The 18,358-nt window shown below is 35.9% G+C and overlaps 1 protein-coding gene across 2 annotated transcripts; it reads right to left on the bottom strand.

Moving 5' to 3' along the window:
* Positions 1 to 373: 373 nt before the first annotated feature.
* LOC107779842 (uncharacterized) lies at positions 374 to 13,769 on the bottom strand. Of its 2 annotated transcripts, none has more exons than XM_075240982.1 (3): positions 13,274 to 13,769; positions 2,381 to 2,599; positions 374 to 990 (listed from the first exon to the last, which is right to left on the bottom strand). In XM_075240982.1, the coding sequence occupies exons 1-3, from the start codon at positions 13,526 to 13,528 to the stop codon at positions 661 to 663; spliced, it is 804 nt and encodes a 267-aa protein (XP_075097083.1). In that variant the 5' UTR covers positions 13,529 to 13,769; the 3' UTR covers positions 374 to 660. The 2 variants fall into 2 exon arrangements, with proteins under 2 accessions (XP_075097083.1, XP_016455829.1); XM_016600343.2 differs by having other exon boundaries at positions 2,381 to 2,542; positions 13,274 to 13,764.
* Positions 13,770 to 18,358: the final 4,589 nt, after the last annotated feature.

Genomic DNA, 18,358 nt, shown 5'->3' with positions numbered 1-18,358 from the left:
GCATGCAGGCATCTCTCGTAAGGGTGCTTTGCTCAAACGGCTTTTTCTTAGGTCACTATTTATATCTGTCCCTCTTAGCCTGGTAGGCTAAATTTGTCGGTGAAAATTGTAATTTACCAATCAATTTTAAAGGTGAAATTAGCCACTTAATTGCAATGCATGTGTGAGTTGTACTTGTGTGTAACTCTCCCTTATAATGTTAAGGGAGAATAGACTTTTCAGATGAAAGTTTTATAAAATCTGGTAAACTAGAGCATAAGAAAATGATTTTTGTGTAACAAACCCATAAGATTTACCCCCGAAGTTTTCTTCTTCGGCCTGAAGAACCAATTCTAAAGTAAAAGAAATAGAAAGGGCCATAGACCAGTGAAAATAACAGCACATCAGATGATTTTGCCATGACCAAGAGAGGATAGAGCTCATCAACCCTGATACATTTATATTCTTAGATTGGTTTAGACTTTAGACATAGCAACAAAAAGATTATACAGGAAGAGAAAGAGGTGGATGAAAGGGGGGGGGGGTGTTACATGGTTGACCAGAGTACCCTGTCCAGATTAGTCCTCCACAGAACACTAGAACACGAAGGGCGAAAAACAGCACAACCAGGGAGAGTTGCTTCGATTTGTCTATCATTGGTTAGAGACAGCAGCATTTTCATCAGCTGGTGCTTGAGTCAACCGTAACTGACTTCTTTGTAAGAGACTTGGGAATGTCAAGGTCATCTTGCACGCAACGTTGCTGAGGGTGGGACAAGAGCGTACAAATATGACGGAAGAGGACACGAGTAAGCCCCTGACCACTCTCAAATATGTAACCCTCATATTCACTAACGTGTTCGAGGGCCTCCACGAGGGCATCATACACCTTTTGAGGGCAATTGTCAGGTCCAGGCTTGTCATGAAGGTAAACTACGTCCAAAGTGAAGAGTTTTTGGGTAGCAGGCCATTGATGCTGTGGTGGTATAGATGACCTACAATATAGAAGTATCTGCATAATAATGAGAAGAGAACATGTTTAACACTTTTCAGTAACTAGTTGTATGGGATGAGAACTAAATTTGCAAGCATCGAAAGCTTTACGAAAATGCATTAAATAATCATTCAGAAAAAGCATTTAGTGGAATGGTTCAAACTCTGTAAATATCAGATAGACCAAAGAAAATGAGAATGACCATATGTCACAAAGGTAAACACCTCTTTAGATGCCACGAGACACAGAAAACGTAGATCCATGACCAACCAGAGAAAGAAAGATCTTGTAGGCACTCTAAAGACCACGTATTCAAAATACTTGTTAAGCATCCATATTACAGGCTTTTGAGTAATTTCAGACATTCTGTTATTGAACTATGCAGTACTTCCAAGTTTTGCTATAGTAACCGACATATTACTATCCGCATTACCATAGACATGAAAGAATAGAAGAGCCTGCACACACAACTCAACTGTATACTTAACACACAAGCACTAGACATTGATCAAATTATCTAATGGAAATCACTTTTGGGTAAGTTAGGATTTCTTGTATAAACCAGAACTTCTTAGCCTATAAAACTAATTGAAAGCCGAAGGAGGTGACAGCTGGTGATTATGCTTGCAATATGACCTTTGATGCAAGTTAAAACTTCTCTAAAGGAAGTAAAAGATACTTCTATGCATATAGACACCTGAATCTACGTCAGCTGCGTCCTTCATTTGCCTTGACAAACCCTATATGTTATCCTTGTCAGATGGACCTCAAACCCAACTAACATCAATCTGAACTGGTGTAATCTTACTCAACAAATTCATGTGATTTCAAGAAGTTTACCTTCCCTAGCTTTTCTGCATAATGTTCCTCATGATTAGCAACTACCTAAAACCCACTGTCAGATCTGAAAAGATTACTTTACTTCAAGTCTGGAGAGCTCTTAGTTCATAACACCCCTGTTTGCCAAAAGATAATAAACTCCTGTTTAGTGGTATTATCACCCTATTTTGACCAATGTATTGTCTCTAAATTACAAGGATCCAACCATAATTCACTCCAACAGGTTGTTGACCACTACAAGGTAACACTATAACATTACTTTTTTTTCTTTTCTATACCATTACTTGATGCTTCGATACTATTAACTACATGACGAAGCAAAGCCATTTTTCTTGAATTGACTAAAAGTTAAGAAATAATTCTACAGAATAGAACACACTGGCTCATTACATCAGACCAAAAATGAGTAGCTGATTTACCAAGCATGTCATTCATATGCAAAGTAGCCTCTATGAGTTTCTTGGCAAATCAAATGTGAACTTTCTCAATATCAAAAGTTAAGCCACAGATGTCCTAAAACAAAGAAAATGAGAAGACAAACATTGGTGATTGCTAATCACATCCTTACCACCCTGAGTGTCCGATTTTGTGAACGTGACTTTTTGGCTTCATGAGCTGCCACCCGAAATAGTTGAGTAAGGTCTGCATGGCCACAAGGTGAATCTACTGCTGAGATACCCCGACATGCAGAAATTGCCGAGTCAATGTCACTAGTAAACTCTTTCCGAACCTTCACGAATAGAAAATTGAGAAGATGAATCCATTTCGATACTCTACAGCCACCTAACTTTCCCCACCAGTAAAATCAAACAGGAAGGAGATATGGAGATGAAAAGACAACTTAAGCAAAGCCATAAAAGTTTTAATGAAATTTTATTACAATAAAAACATAAAAATGTTGCAGAACAGGTATTTGGGCAGCCATCAGTCAAAGCTAACATAATTCCGCAGAACTGTTAGAAAGTCATTCATCAAAATAATACAGTACAATAGAAAAGGGGAAAAATGAGAAGAAAGTGCATCAAAGTTAAGGAGATATTCAAAAACCATTCAAACTCTAGTAGAAACTTCCTCATACTAAGAAGCAAGTATTCCTATAAGTGACAGCAATTGCTTGCAGTGAATAAATTTGACAAGTTGTAAAACAACACAGAAAGAATGACCATAGCATAGTTTTTAACCAAAACACTGACGTTAAAACTTATTCATATGTTTGTACAAACAACAACAAAAAACCCAGTGCAATCCCACACGTGGAGTATGGGGAGGGTAGTGTGTACGCAGATCTTACCCCTACCTTATGAAGGAAGAGGGATTGTTTCTTATAGACCCTCGGCTCAAGAACAGTGAAAAGGACACAATAAACAAACATTAACAATGGCAAGGAAATAAGATAACAGAAACAAATAGCACAACAAGTAATAGCATAGAAACTAGGAATACGAAGCTATAAGAGAAATGCGAAAACTACGGGCAATAATGCCACATCGTCTAATCAACAAGGAACTCGGAATAGGAGAATACAATACCGGTACTAATTCTGCTAGTACGACTAGAAGAGACTCTCGACTACCTGTCAACCTACAACCTAATCCTCGACCTCCACACCTCCCTATTGAGGGTCATGTACTCGGTAAGCTGAAGTAGTGTCATGCCCTGCCTAATCACCTCTCCCCAGTACTTCCTAGGCCTCGCTCTACCTCTCCTCTGACCCACTTTGGTCAACTTCTCGCATCTCCTCACCGGGGCATCGATGTCTCTCCTTTTCACATGCCCGAACCATCTCAGCCTCGATTTCCGCAACTTATCTTCCATAGGGGCACACCCACATTGTCCCTAATAACTTCCTTCCAAATCCGGTCCTTCCTGGTATGCCCACACACCCATCTCAACATCATATCTGCTACTTTCATATTCTGGACATGAGATTTCTTGACTGGCCAACATTCGGCTCCATACAACATAGTCGTTCTAACTACCACTTTGTAAAACTTGCCCTTAAGTCTTGGTAGCACATTCCTATCACAGAAAACACCAGACGCAAGCATCCATTTCATCCTCCCCGCTCCAACACGATGCTTATTCAATATGTTTGTATGAGAAATTAAAAAGTAATGTCAACTCTTGACTAGTGAAAGTTTTACTTAAGCTGTTATTTTTCTAAGAAGGTAACATATTTGTATATTGATATATAGTTTTCACTAAATTTGTGAAGACACCCATAATTACATAGGAGTGCCCAAAAAAAAAAAAAACCTATGATCCCTGGTCTTCTCACAAGGAATCTAGGACATCAAAAATGGATTCACATGATCCTCTAAAGACTTTCCTTTACACCAAAAATAGAAAAGAGCTAAACACTTCATCATTATCTTCTAGATGTTACTAGACTTATCTTCAAAACATCTTTTATTTCACATGCCCGAACCATCTCAGCCTCGATTTCCGCAACTTATCTTCCATAGGGGCACACCCACCTTGTCCCTAATAACTTCATTCCAAATCCGGTCCTTCCTGGTATGCCCACACACCCATCTCAACATCATATCTGCTACTTTCATATTCTGGACATGAGATTTCTTGACTGGCCAACATTCGGCTCCATACAACATAGTCGTTCTAACTACCACTTTGTAAAACTTGCCCTTAAGTCTTGGTAGCACATTCCTATCACAGAAAACACCAGACGCAAGCATCCATTTCATCCTCCCCGCTCCAACACGATGCTTATTCAATATGTTTGTATGAGAAATTAAAAAGTAATGTCAACTCTTGACTAGTGAAAGTTTTACTTAAGCTGTTATTTTTCTAAGAAGGTAACATATTTGTATATTGATATATAGTTTTCACTAAATTTGTGAAGACACCCATAATTACATAGGAGTGCCCAAAAAAAAAAAAAAACCTATGATCCTTGGTCTTCTCACAAGGAATCTAGGACATCAAAAATGGATTCACATGATCCTCTAAAGACTTTCCTTTACACCAAAAATAGAAAAGAGCTAAACACTTCATCATTATCTTCTAGATGTTACTAGACTTATCTTCAAAACATCTTTTATTTCACATGCCCGAACCATCTCAGCCTCGATTTCCGCAACTTATCTTCCATAGGGGCACACCCACCTTGTCCCTAATAACTTCATTCCAAATCCGGTCCTTCCTGGTATGCCCACACACCCATCTCAACATCATATCTGCTACTTTCATATTCTGGACATGAGATTTCTTGACTGGCCAACATTCGGCTCCATACAACATAGTCGTTCTAACTACCACTTTGTAAAACTTGCCCTTAAGTCTTGGTAGCACATTCCTATCACAGAAAACACCAGACGCAAGCATCCATTTCATCCTCCCCGCTCCAACACGATGCTTATTCAATATGTTTGTATGAGAAATTAAAAAGTAATGTCAACTCTTGACTAGTGAAAGTTTTACTTAAGCTGTTATTTTTCTAAGAAGGTAACATATTTGTATATTGATATATAGTTTTCACTAAATTTGTGAAGACACCCATAATTACATAGGAGTGCCCAAAAAAAAAAAAAAACCTATGATCCTTGGTCTTCTCACAAGGAATCTAGGACATCAAAAATGGATTCACATGATCCTCTAAAGACTTTCCTTTACACCAAAAATAGAAAAGAGCTAAACACTTCATCATTATCTTCTAGATGTTACTAGACTTATCTTCAAAACATCTTTTATTTCTCTCTTCCCAGATTGTCCACCAAATGCAGGCTGGGACAATGCTCCATCTCTCTTTATGGCTAGAAGAGTTGCCCTCTTTATTCCAGCATGCTAGAACATCAAGAATTCTTCCTGGCATTGCCCATAAGAGATGACTAATAAAAATTCTCATATTTGTACAGTGAATTTGCAATGCAAAAAGAGATGACTAATTGTCTCTGCCTCCTTTCCACACAAGTAACATCTAGAACACAAGTGAAATCCTCTTTTACTTAGATTATTCTGAGTTAGAACCGCTTCCTTTGCTAGTAGCCATGAAAAGCAAGCAATCTTATAGGGGATTTTCACTGTCCATATCATCTTCCATGGCCAACAACCAACCTGATTGTTTGACAGGTTGAATTCCTTATATGGAGACTTAACAGAAAATTTCTCCTGCATGTTCCCTTGCCATATGATGAGATCTTAATTAGAGTTGGTTCCGGTGAATAGCTCCAGGGTCTTGTAAAACTCAATTACTCTATCAATTTCCCAATCATTTAGAAGTCTTCTGAATGTAAGGTTACAACCTTGATTAGTCCATACCTCATCTAAAGTTACTTGTTGTTGTTGGTTCAAGGTGTATATGTCAGGAAAGAGTAGCTTCAAAGGGCCTTGGCCTAGCCAATTGTCTTCCTACAAGGAAATCTTCCAACCATTCCCAACTTTAAACTTTGCCTTGTCCCTCACTTTTGGCCACAAGTTCCTAATTGACTTCCATACACTGACACTATATGGACTTCTCACTGGTTTGGTTGTCCATTCTCCTTCCATTCCATATTTCTCCCTAACTACCTCTCTCCACAGTGTTTGCTCCTCAGCCGCAAATCTCCATAGCCACTTCATCAGCAGACTCTGGTTCTGGATTCTCATATCTTTGACTCCTAGTCTCCCTATCTTCTTGCTAGTGGTAAGAGAGTTCCATTTGACCAGGTGGAATTTCTTCTTGTCATTGTTGCCTTCCCATAGGAAATTTCTTCTTAATGCATCTATTCTCTTTACTACATTAATTGGCATTGGAAATAGAGACATCATATAGGTAGGCATGGCATCAAGAACAGAGTTTATCAAAATTAGCCTCCCTCATAGATAGGTATTGGTTCTTCCAGTTTGCTAGCTTTTTTTCACACTTCTCCAGCACACCATTCCAAATTCCTTTTGACTTGTTCTTGGATCCAAGCGGCATCCCCAAATAAACAGTAGGTAATTCACCTACTTTCCCTCCAAGAATCTCAGCAAGTCTTTGAATCTCCAAGACCTCATTAACTGGATAAATGAAGCTTTTGTGCCAGTTAATGTGTAGTCCAGAGGTGGCTTCAAAGAGAATGAAGATCACCCTTAGCATTTTCAGTTGTTCTCTATCAGCTTCGCAAAATACCAGAGTGTCATCAATGTACTGCAAGTGGAAGATCCTCATGTTGCTATCAGCCCTAGAGTTCACCTTGAATCCACTGATCCGATTATTTGTTTGAGCTCTTTTCAGTATAACGTTCAGTCCTTCCATAGCAATGATGAATAGAGAAAGGGACAGGGATCCCCTTGCCTCAAACCCCTCTGAGAAGGGAAGAAGCCAACTGGTGCTCCATTGATGAGTACTGAAAATCTCACAGTAGATTTGCACTATTTTATCCAGTTTATCCCTCTTCCTCCAAAGCCCATTTTTCTTAGAGTTTCCATAAGAAAGTTCCAGTTCAGGTGGTCATAGACTTTTTCTATGTCCAGCTTGCAAAGTAACCCAGGTTCCTTGCTTGTTTTCCTAGTATTAATGCATTCATTTGCAATTAGGACTACATCCATAATCTGTCTTCCCTAATGAATGCCATCTGTTGAGTATCTATCAATTTGTTGACCACTTTCTTGAGCCTCTCAGTCAATAATTTAGAGATGACCTTGTATATACTGCCTATCAAACTGATAGGCCTGAAATCTCTTAGTTCTTTTGCCCCCACCTTCTTAGGAATCAAAGCCACAAAAGTAGCATTGAGGCTCCTTTCAAACATTCCTTGTTCATGAAAATTCTGAACAGCAGCTACCACTTCCTTTTTAACCACATCCCAGCAGTTGATGAAAAAGGACATTGAGAATCCATCTGGGCCAGGTGCTTTGTCTCCAGCACATGCCTTCACACTATCCCATATCTCATGTTCTTCAAATGGACTCTGTAACATTATGTTTTCTTCTGGTGTAATCATCTGGTTGTTTCTGATGGAGCCTAGTGACCTACATTCTTCTTCTTCTTTGTAGAGCTTTTGGTAGAAACTGACCTCCCTCTTGATATCTTCAGGATTCTAAATAGATTCCCCTTCCACTATCAATTGGTCAATGTTGTTATATCTCCTGTGAGCATTAGTTGTTCTGTGGAAGAATTTTGTGTTCCTGTCTCCCTCTTTTAACCAGAGGGCCCTGGATCTCTGCCTCTATGCTACTTCTTCATGGTTTTGCAATCTACTCAAACTTCATGGTCAATGAAGTTTTTGTGAATATTTCCTCTTTTGTCAAGCTCCTTTGGTCATGTATCTCTTCCGGCTCTGCCAGTTGGCTGAGAATATTCGTTTTTTGCAATGCTAAGTTGCCTTGTAAAGTTTTGCTCCATTCTTTAAGCTTTGCCTTCGGTGCCTTAAGTTTAGACACTAGAATGAAATCGGGCCTTCCTTTACATGTGAAAGAGTTCCACCATTCTTGCACTCTGTCTTTGAATCCTTCTGTCTGCAGCCACCAGTTCTCAAGCTTAAAATATGATTTGATTGGATCCCAACTGCCACATTGAAGCATTAGTTGGGAGCGGTCTGAGGTTACTCTATGAAGCAATGAAGCACAGATTGCTTTATGTTTCTAAAGTCTTCATTCCATTCAGTAGAGATCAAGAATCTATCCAGTCTTGCTGCTATTATATGTCTGTCACCTTTTTTCCACGTGTACTCACTCCCTGATAATTAGATGTCTACCAGCTCCATATCTTCAATGAAGTTTGAAAACTCAGTCATAGCTCTTCTGAATCAGGAACAGTTCTTCTTCTCTGATAGGAATCTTACAGTGTTGAAATCCCCACATACCACCCATGGCCCATTAAAAAGACCTCTTGCATTTGCCAGCTCCCACCACACTTCCTCCCTCTTTCTTCTGTTGTTAGGAGCATACACTGCTGAGAGGTGCCATGAGTAGTCCTGAGTCTTGCCTGAGAATTTGCAAGTGATAGTATGTGCTCCCACACAGCATACTTCCCCCTTCCATATTCTCCCATCCCACATTATTACAATACCCCATCTAGTCCTACTAGCCTCTAATTGTGCAAATTTCACCCATCTATTACCCCATGATTCTCTTACTTTTTCCCTAATATCCCCTTCTAGTTTTGATTCTTGGAAGCAAATGATCTCTATCTTCCACCTGAGAATCAGACTATTAATCACTCTCCTCTTTCTAATTCTATTAAGTCCCCTGACATTCTAAGATATGATGTTCATTAACATTGGCTATGATTAGTGATGTAACCCCCCCCCCTCTAGTTCCATTACTCTTGAAGCTGCTCCCAATCTCTAAACTTTTCAGTTCTTTGATTCCCTTCTTCTTTGGAGTCTGAACAATCTGCGAAAGCTCTTTCCCTTTATTTGCTTGCCTTCTGTTATCAATTTTCATGAAAAGTTCCAGTGCTTCTTTCTCACACCCATTAAAATCCATCCCAAATTCTTTGCTTAATCTTATAATGTTCTGGTGCACCCAGATGGATGCCTCAAATTCCAGGTCCTCTTCTGCCTCTAAGCTTTGATGATTCAGTGGCACAGCTTCCTCAATTGCCCAGTCCACAAACAAGTTTGATTCCTTTGGTTGCATGTTCATGTTGTAATATTCCGTATCTACTCCCTTCTGTTCATGATCCTCAATAATTGACATAGTGTTATCCCCCAATGTCTCTTCATGAGGATTTTCTTTATCTCCATCGGCTTCTGTCTTTTCTTCCTCTGATTCTGATTTGTCGAGGATTCTGTTAACTACTACTGTGTGTGTTATTAATTGGGTTCCCTCAGATTGCTTGGATTGTATCGCTACCATTTCTTCATTAAGTGGATCTGGTCTGATCTTTTCATTGGGCCATTTTGAAGCCTTCTCCTCAAATATTAATTGGGCCATAAAATATGAGCCCAATTCCTTTCTATTATGTTTCTTGGCAACTTTGTTTTTGACCATTAAAAAGTCACATGGCAAGTCACATGACTTTTAAAATATCAATTGTACCTGATTAGAACACCCCACGTGCCCCATCACACTTTTAAAACCTTGAGCCCGTCCCCCTGCCATATGCATGCCTTCTCTTACCTGTTGGTTTATACAATCTTCTTCTCCGATCTCCTCATCGTGCACTCTCACCGGAGTTTTGCACCAGATTGTGATTTCGAAAACTATCTCTTCAAATTTTATCTTCACAGTTTTTGGAACTGAAGAGCCATCTCCTCTAACTTTAATTCTTGCCCATCTCAAATGATTTTTCAATTCCGTCTCCTCCTCCGTTTGGATCCAACCACCACAAAACTCCTCCACCTCTTTGAACACTTTTTGGGACCATAAATGTAATGGGAGCCCAAGAAGCCTAATCCATACGTGATTTATCTTCTTATTTCTTGGGATTGACCCCACCATCGGATTCCACCATTGAAGCTTAACTTTGAGTTGCTTCCAATACCATTCACTTTCCAGTACATGATCAGCTATTTGTTTTGAGTGGAATTCGTAGAGAAATCGATTTTGGTTCATCTCATAGATACTAGTTCCATGTGCTTGTTTCCAGGAGTTTGATGCCCATCTACGAACATCTGTTAGAGTTGCAATTTCTGAGATTTCTTCTGGGAAGAAAGCCACCAGGCATCTGCCGAGTAATTCATTGTTTGAATCACCAGAGATGCAAATAGTGTCTTCTTCTTGTTGGACCATTGCTTCGTTCATTTCTCTGCTTGCCCAATTATGGTTCCTGATAGTGTTTGAGTAAAGATGACCTTCCTCAATGATTTTGGGAGCATTAATGACATTCCTCCATACCCCGCTATTAATGAACCTTTCGATTTTTGTTGCATGTCTAACCATCCTGCATTAAATGATACTTCTGGGACTATAATAACAGACCTCCCCCTGCCTTGGACCCAAATGATGGTTATATAACGCCCGTGTTTGTTATAGTTCCTTGCGAAGAATATTTCTGAAAAATTATCTTTGGTTTTCCATCTTCTCACATAATTTCCTTTCGTCTTTGATGCTTCCTTTAAGTTTTCGCACAGCCACATCATCGTCCTCCTGCTGAAAGTTGTTCTTCTAATTAGATATCTTCCTCTTTCTGTCCACTCGTACCATTCTTCAGCATTTGATGAACATCTCTCAATGTCATATGACTTGAAACCCACTGCAAAGTAGATAATGTTGCTCTCCCTCATAGTAAGCTTAACAAGTACAATTTTATCTTAATAAAACAAAAGAAGAAAGAAGAATTTTTAACAATGTTCACAGTGGGTGAACACTGGGTTTTGCGAAAGAAATGGAAGATTCAGGTGAGATAGTACACCGGAAAGATCAGCTCTACAGACCTAGAAAGTAGGAAAGAGAGTAGCTTTGGGGAATGTGCCTGAGAGCATTTTTAAAATCTTGCTTTGGGATTAATCAAGCTGTTGTAACTGGTAATCTTCCATCAAATGCCACACAGAAGATACAAAAGACAAGCTTAGTAAAGTCCACCAATTGAACCAGAGTAAAAGCGAATATGATAACATGAATTAATTTTCCTTCTTATCCTCTTTTCTTTTTTGGGATAGGTAAGCAAAATTTGATTAATCAGCAGCATTGCGATGGTCTTGCAACAGGAGCATTACAAAAACCCAGTAGTCTAGTCAGAGGTAGAGACACAAGCCAAACTACGGGTTCGATCGAACCCAATAGTTTTTGCTCAAACAGTGTATTTGGTGTTTAGAATGCATTAAATATGTACAAATATTAAATTTAGCATCCATTCACTAACACTTGAAGTCGTCGCTCTAAAATTTAGAACCCATAAGGTTGAAATCTGGCTCCGCCGCTGAGTCTAGTCAGCAAGGTCACCGAGAAAGTCTATCAAGTATTAACATAATTGTATCATATACATTTTGCGTTTTACAACAACAAGACAAAGGAAATACTATTGTAGTTCAGCTTGTGAATGTTCTTCTTGCTCTTTGATTGGAAATATTATAATTGCCTTATATAAAAAACAGAAAAGGGCTTGTCCAATTACTTTTATTTTTTTGAAAAAGAACAAGTATCACTATGGAAAGATAGCAAAATCAAAATATTCATCAATTGCATACGAGTATATGGCATTCTAATATATTATGAGCATTACATAAGTCAAAGTTCGACCAGCAATCTATTAGCACCACGAAATGATTACTCCCTCCATCGGGTAAAAATCAATTACATCCCCCAAGTTTGTTTTAAAATCAAATTCATCCTCCAACTTTGAACAACTATCATTCTACTCCCCGTATCAAAGGTGACTTCTTAAAATTCCTAGTTTACCCTCTATAATTTTTATCTCTTATTTTTATTTTTTTAATATAATGATATTTTTTTATTTTAATTTATGTTATCTATTTACGAATAGACAAATTAAAAAAATCGAAACCAAAAAAAGTGAGAAGTTGTAGTCAAACATATAAGTTAATGATGTTCACTAGTGAAATAAATGAGAAAAATAAAAAATTACAATAAATAATTTACTCGTATCAGTAATTTTACTAATAGCAATCAAAACTCAATCTATTTACAAAATTGAGAATAAACGAGAGTGACAATTTTATAAATTATACTACAATACAAGTAATAAAAAAAATAATGGGCGTAAAATAGAGGTAAATTTTATAATAAATTTGCAAAAATTATCTATTTACACTTTTCATGAAATTTAATTATAATTTAGAAAAAATCTAGTAATAACAATCAAAACTCAAAAATTATATACACAGAGAATAATAAAAATAGTGGAACTTAAAATCACACATATACCAAACATTATATGCATTTTAATATACATAATAATAATAATAATAATAATAATAATAATAATAATAATAATAATAAAAAAGTAGCAATACATTTTGTAATAACTTCTTAATATAATTATTTTATTTATAACGTTAGTGAACTTAGATTAAATTATATAATAAGATAAAATATTTTTAACTTATGAATAAATACATGCATTAAAAAATATCTAAATAATATGAAAAAGGTATTACATATATGGAGAGTTGAAAATGTCAAGGGTAAAATACATATTGCGTACATGAAAGGATGAAAACGATAATTGTTTAAAGTTGGGGGATGTAAATGATTTTCACCCCTCCATCCCAATGTTGTTTGACTAGACACACAACTTTTATTAAGAAAGAAAGTTTTGAAACTTGTGATTAAAAGGCTTAAAAGGCTTAAGGATAAAAATGTAAACCGGAAAAAATTTAAAGTTAAATTGTTTCCAAATATAGAAATGCCTTATTTTTTTTTGGAATGAACTAATAAGCCATAGAAACGGAAGGAGTATTTTATTAAGGGTAAAGTGAGAAATTTAAAATTAAATTAATTCTAAATATAGGAATATTATTTTTGAGACATACTAAAACAAAAGAGTATCACATAATTTATGGGGTGAGTACTACAAATTACAAAAGATGGAGTAATTAAGAGAGATCGGAAGAAAGAGGAGTTGAGTACATACCCAAAAAGCAGATTTGCCAAGACCAGCAAAAGCGAAACGGTGATCTGGGTTAATGGTAAGCTTAGCGTTGATAAAGAGAAGGATGGCTTGCTTAAAGGAGTCTAATCTGCTATATGGCCGCCCACCCGCTACCGTAACCTTCATTTCTACGACTGATTCGCTGTCTACATCTACACAGAATAGTATGTCTTCGCTTGCTAATTGACTTGGTTGTAGAGTGTAACCACTTGAGCCCTGTCCTTCTACTCCCTCCATTTTCCCCTCTGTCCCCAACAGTCACTGATCTCTCGCTTTCTCTATATATATTTCTCTTCCGAAAATTTTCTCTTCCCTTCGGGTTTTTGTTTTGGGGGATTTTGTGTTTTGCTTCTTCCATATCAACTTTAGTATTTCGCGAAAAAGTTTTAAGTTATATACACCGATTGTCTTTAGACAATCAAGATATATATAAAGATGCAGAGAACCATTTAAGGATGGGACTACTCTTTCCTACCGCTTTGGGTTTGGGAACCTGGATATAATTGGATTTCAATATAAGTACCCGATAGCGGGGTGAGAAACTAAAAAAAATTGCAAAGAACACTCTAAACTCGTAAAAGAATTCAATTTAATGTATCTATATTTATATTTATGCTATATTGAAAAGTACCAAAATTATTAACAAAATATTATTTGTATTTTTATCTTTTAAAAATAGATTGTATATTAGATAAAATTATAATTTAAGTTATTTTTCTAATATTTAGCACTTTAAAATTAACTAGAATTTAATTATTAAATCTTTTCTCGTTTGAAATATTTTTATAGATTTTTAAAATTTAGCACTTTAAAATCACTTAAGAATTACGTTACATTCTTCCTAATTGAAGTAGGTAATATAAGTATAATTCGTAGTACTAAAAATTAGAAAAATTTTAAGGCTAAGCGTTAGCTTACTTGTCAAGAAGACACGTAAAAAAGAATTCTTTGAGCATAAAATTTTCATCGCAAAATAATTACATAATTTTTTAATGTTGTTTTTATTAATAATTACTCCATAATATTTTGAGGTTAACTAAACTTTTTTTTATTAAATTCTCCATATTTGTAGTAAGACCTTATATTTAGAATTTTAAAACTAATTAAATTTTAACCTTCTGTAAATTATGGATTTATTTAAATAATGTATAATAATCATATAAATTTCTTCCATGCTAATTTTGAACTTTATATATGCACTATAATATAATTTATATTATATTTGAACTCCTTTCTTTCACTCGCTTGCTTTAGTATTCTTTTTTAGTGTTTTTCTTTTACTGATTTTTATTGCACCTTTGGTTTTCTATTCATTTGACATTCGTAAATTATTAGTTGCATACTGATATGTTTACTACGTAGGTTTTCAAGAGTTATGTGTTCTTGCTCAAGTTGAAAATGAAACATGATAACTTGCGAAATTAAAATTATTAAAATAAAGTAGTAAAAGAAAAGAAGAATATTGCAAAGAAAAGGGAGAGGGAATTATATTGATTATGAGAAAAATTACAATGGAATAGAATCCCTATATTTATAGGATAAAAGTGACTTGGCCATAAAGTAACAAATCCTAAAATGTCTCTAAAATATACACACTCACCTTAAATACAATTCTTTTTATAACACTCCCTCTTGAATGTCTATTCAATAGATAATGTGTCTCGTTAAAACCTTAACTAAAATAAAACCTAGTGAAAAAATTTTTAGTGAAGGAAAAAGAGTACACATGTTTAGAAATATGACTTTTGGTTGTCTCGTTAAAAACTTTGCAAGAAAAACTCAGCGGGACAAAACCTTATAAGGAAAAAAGAGTACAATGCGTATTAACTCCCCCTGATGAGAGCATCAATTCACATCCGTGAGCCTTCGCATCTCAATCTTGTACACTAACTTTTTGAAGGTTGACGTTAGTAGAGATTTGGTGAACAAATCAGCCATATTATCACTTGAACGAATTTGTTGTGCGTTGATATCACCATTCTTTTGAAGATTATGTGTGAAAAATAACTTTGGTGAAATCTGCTTTGTCTTATCTCCTTTTATGAATCCCCACTCCAATTGGGTTATGCATGTTGCATTGTCTTCATGCAAAATCGTAGATAGTTTATCACACTTCAAACCACACTTTTCTCGAATAAAATGTATTATATACCTCAACTACACACATTTTCGACTTGTTTAATCAATAGCAATTATCTCGGCATGATTAGATAAAGTAGCCACGATTGATTTTTTAGTGATCGCCAAGATATGATTGTGTCTCCACATGTAAACACATAGCCTGTTTGAGAACGAGTCTTGTGTGGGTCAAATATATACCCAGCATCGGCATAACCAACAAGATCAGGATTGCAATTACTGTCATAAAATAAGCCCAATATATGTTTGATTCTATTCCAATGTCTCCTTGTAGAAACAGAGTTATATCTTTCTAATATATTAACTGAAAGTTATGTCAGGTCTTGTAGGATTAGGAAGATACATTAGTGCACTAATTGTACTAAGATATGATACTTCAGGACCAAGAAACTCTTCATTCTTTTCTTGAGGTTGGAATAGATCTTTATTTACATTAAGTGATCAAACAACCATCAGAGTACTTAATGGATGTGTTTCATCCATGTAAAATTGTTTCAATACCTTTTCTGTGTAGGCAGATTGATGAATAAAAATCTCGTTTACCAAATGTTCAATTCGCAAACTGAGACATAATCTAGTCTTTCCAAAATCTTTCATCTCAAATTCCTTCTTTAAATAATCAATTTCCTTTTGAGTTTTGTAGGAGTTGCAGTAAGATTTATGTCATCAACATATACGGCAAGTACAATAAATTTCGATGTTATTTTCTTTATAAGAATATATGGACAAATGACATCATTTATATAACTTTCCTTTAATAAATACTCACTAAGGTGGTTATACCACATTCTTCTTTATTGCTTTAGACCATACAAAAAATTTTACAATTTGATTGAACGCATTTCATGGGACTTTGAATTATGTATGTGAGACATTTTAAATCCTTCGGGAATTTTCATATATATCTCATTATCAAGTGAGACATAAAAGTAGGCCGTAACCACATCCATTAAATGCATGTCAACTTTTTCATGGACAACAAAATTAATGATATAACGAAATGTTATTGCATCCGTAACAGGAGAATACGCCTCTTTATAATCGACACCAGGCCTTCGTTAAAATCTTTGTGCAACAAGGCATGCCTTATATCTTTATACCTCATTTTTCTCATTCCTCTTACGTACAAAGACTCATTTATAGCCAACACGCTTAACACCACTAGGTGTTTGGACTACAGACCCAAAAACTTTATGTTTCGCAAGTGAATCAAACTCAGATTGGATTGCTTCTTGCGATTTTGGCCAATCATGTCTTTGTCGACATTGTCTAACAGATTGAGGTTTAAGATCCTCGCTATCTTTGTATAATGTTAGATGCAACATTATATGCAAAGACATAATCCACCACTATATCCAATTGATTCAAATTCATCTCAATGTCGATTAGGTTTATTGATAGTTCCTTATTTTCTCGAGTCTCCGGCTCAGTGATTTCCTCATGAATCTCAGGATTGGTTAAATCATGGATTTCTTTATAAGACTCTTTCGTAGTGTCATCTTGATCATTTATTTTTCTTTTTCTAGAATTTCGATCCTTAGAACCCAATGGTTTGCCACACTTTAGACGTGTGTTTGACTCATTAGCTATGATATTATAAGATTGTCTAACAGGGACATCAATACGGATTGAAACATTCTCTGTAGGGATATGTGATTTCATTATCCTTTTTAGATCCATAAATGCATTCGGCATTTGATTTGCTATTTTCTGTAAATGGATAATCTTTTGCACCTTTTTTCACAAATAAAGGCACATGTATCAAGATGAGATAATGATGGATTTTTTCGCAAAATTTTCGGTTTGGTTCACCATTTTCTCCCATAATTTTGGGGAAAATATCTCATCGAATCGGTAATCTGCAAATCGTTGTTTCGAGGTAGCGAATGGAGAGTGATCCAAACCCAACATATATTTCTAACCTTCTTTAGGGACCCATCTTGGTGCAATATGACCATATACTGCACATCCAAATATTCTTAAATGGGATATATTAGGTTCATAACCCAAAATTAATTGTAACGGAAAATATTTATGATAATTTGTTGGTCTGAGATGAATTAGCATTGCTGCATGCAAAATGACATAACCTTAAACAGAAGCGGGTAACCTCGTTTTTATGAGTAACGGTCTTGCTATCAATTGCAGATGTTTAATCAAAGACTCTGCAATGCCATTTTGAGTGTAAACATGAGCTACAAGATGTTCCACTTTTATTCCAATTGATAAGCAGTAATCATTAAATGCTTGGATGAAAACTCAACAACATTATCAAGTCTAATAAACTTAATTGGATTATCGCAGAATTGTGCCCGTAATCGAATTATTTGTGCCATTAATTTTGCAAACGCCAAGTTGCGGGATGACAATAGGGATACATGAGACCATCTAGAAGATGCATCTATCAAAACCATATATCTAAACGACCCACTAGGTGGGTGAATAAGTCCATAAATATCCCCTTGTATATATTCCAAATACGCAGGGGACTTAATTCCAACCTTTATTGGTGATGGTCTAATAATTAACTTGCCTTTATAACAAGAAGTGCAAGAAAATTCATTATTTAAAAGAATCTTTAAATTCTTTAATAGATGTCCATTTGAGTTTTTCATAGTTCGTATCATCATAATTGATCCAGGATGTCCCAATCGACCATGCCAAAGTACAAAAGTATTGGAATCAGTAACATTTTGGTTCACGATATAATGTGTCTCAATTGCACTCATTCTTGTCTAATACATGCCATAAGACAAAGATGTGAACTTCTCAATAACCCTTTTTCTGGCCATAGATAATAGATGAGATATTCAAGATTATTCTCATCCGTTGTCTTAATATGATATCCATTTCGGCGGATATCTTTAAAACTCAACAAGTTCCTCCTGGACTTAGAGGAGAATATTGCATTATATATGATAAGTATTG

This window comes from Nicotiana tabacum, chromosome 20 (assembly GCF_000715075.1).
Source record: "Nicotiana tabacum cultivar K326 chromosome 20, ASM71507v2, whole genome shotgun sequence".
NCBI classification, from domain to species: Eukaryota; Viridiplantae; Streptophyta; class Magnoliopsida; order Solanales; family Solanaceae; genus Nicotiana; species Nicotiana tabacum.
This window is presented reverse-complemented; position numbering and strand designations above follow the sequence as displayed.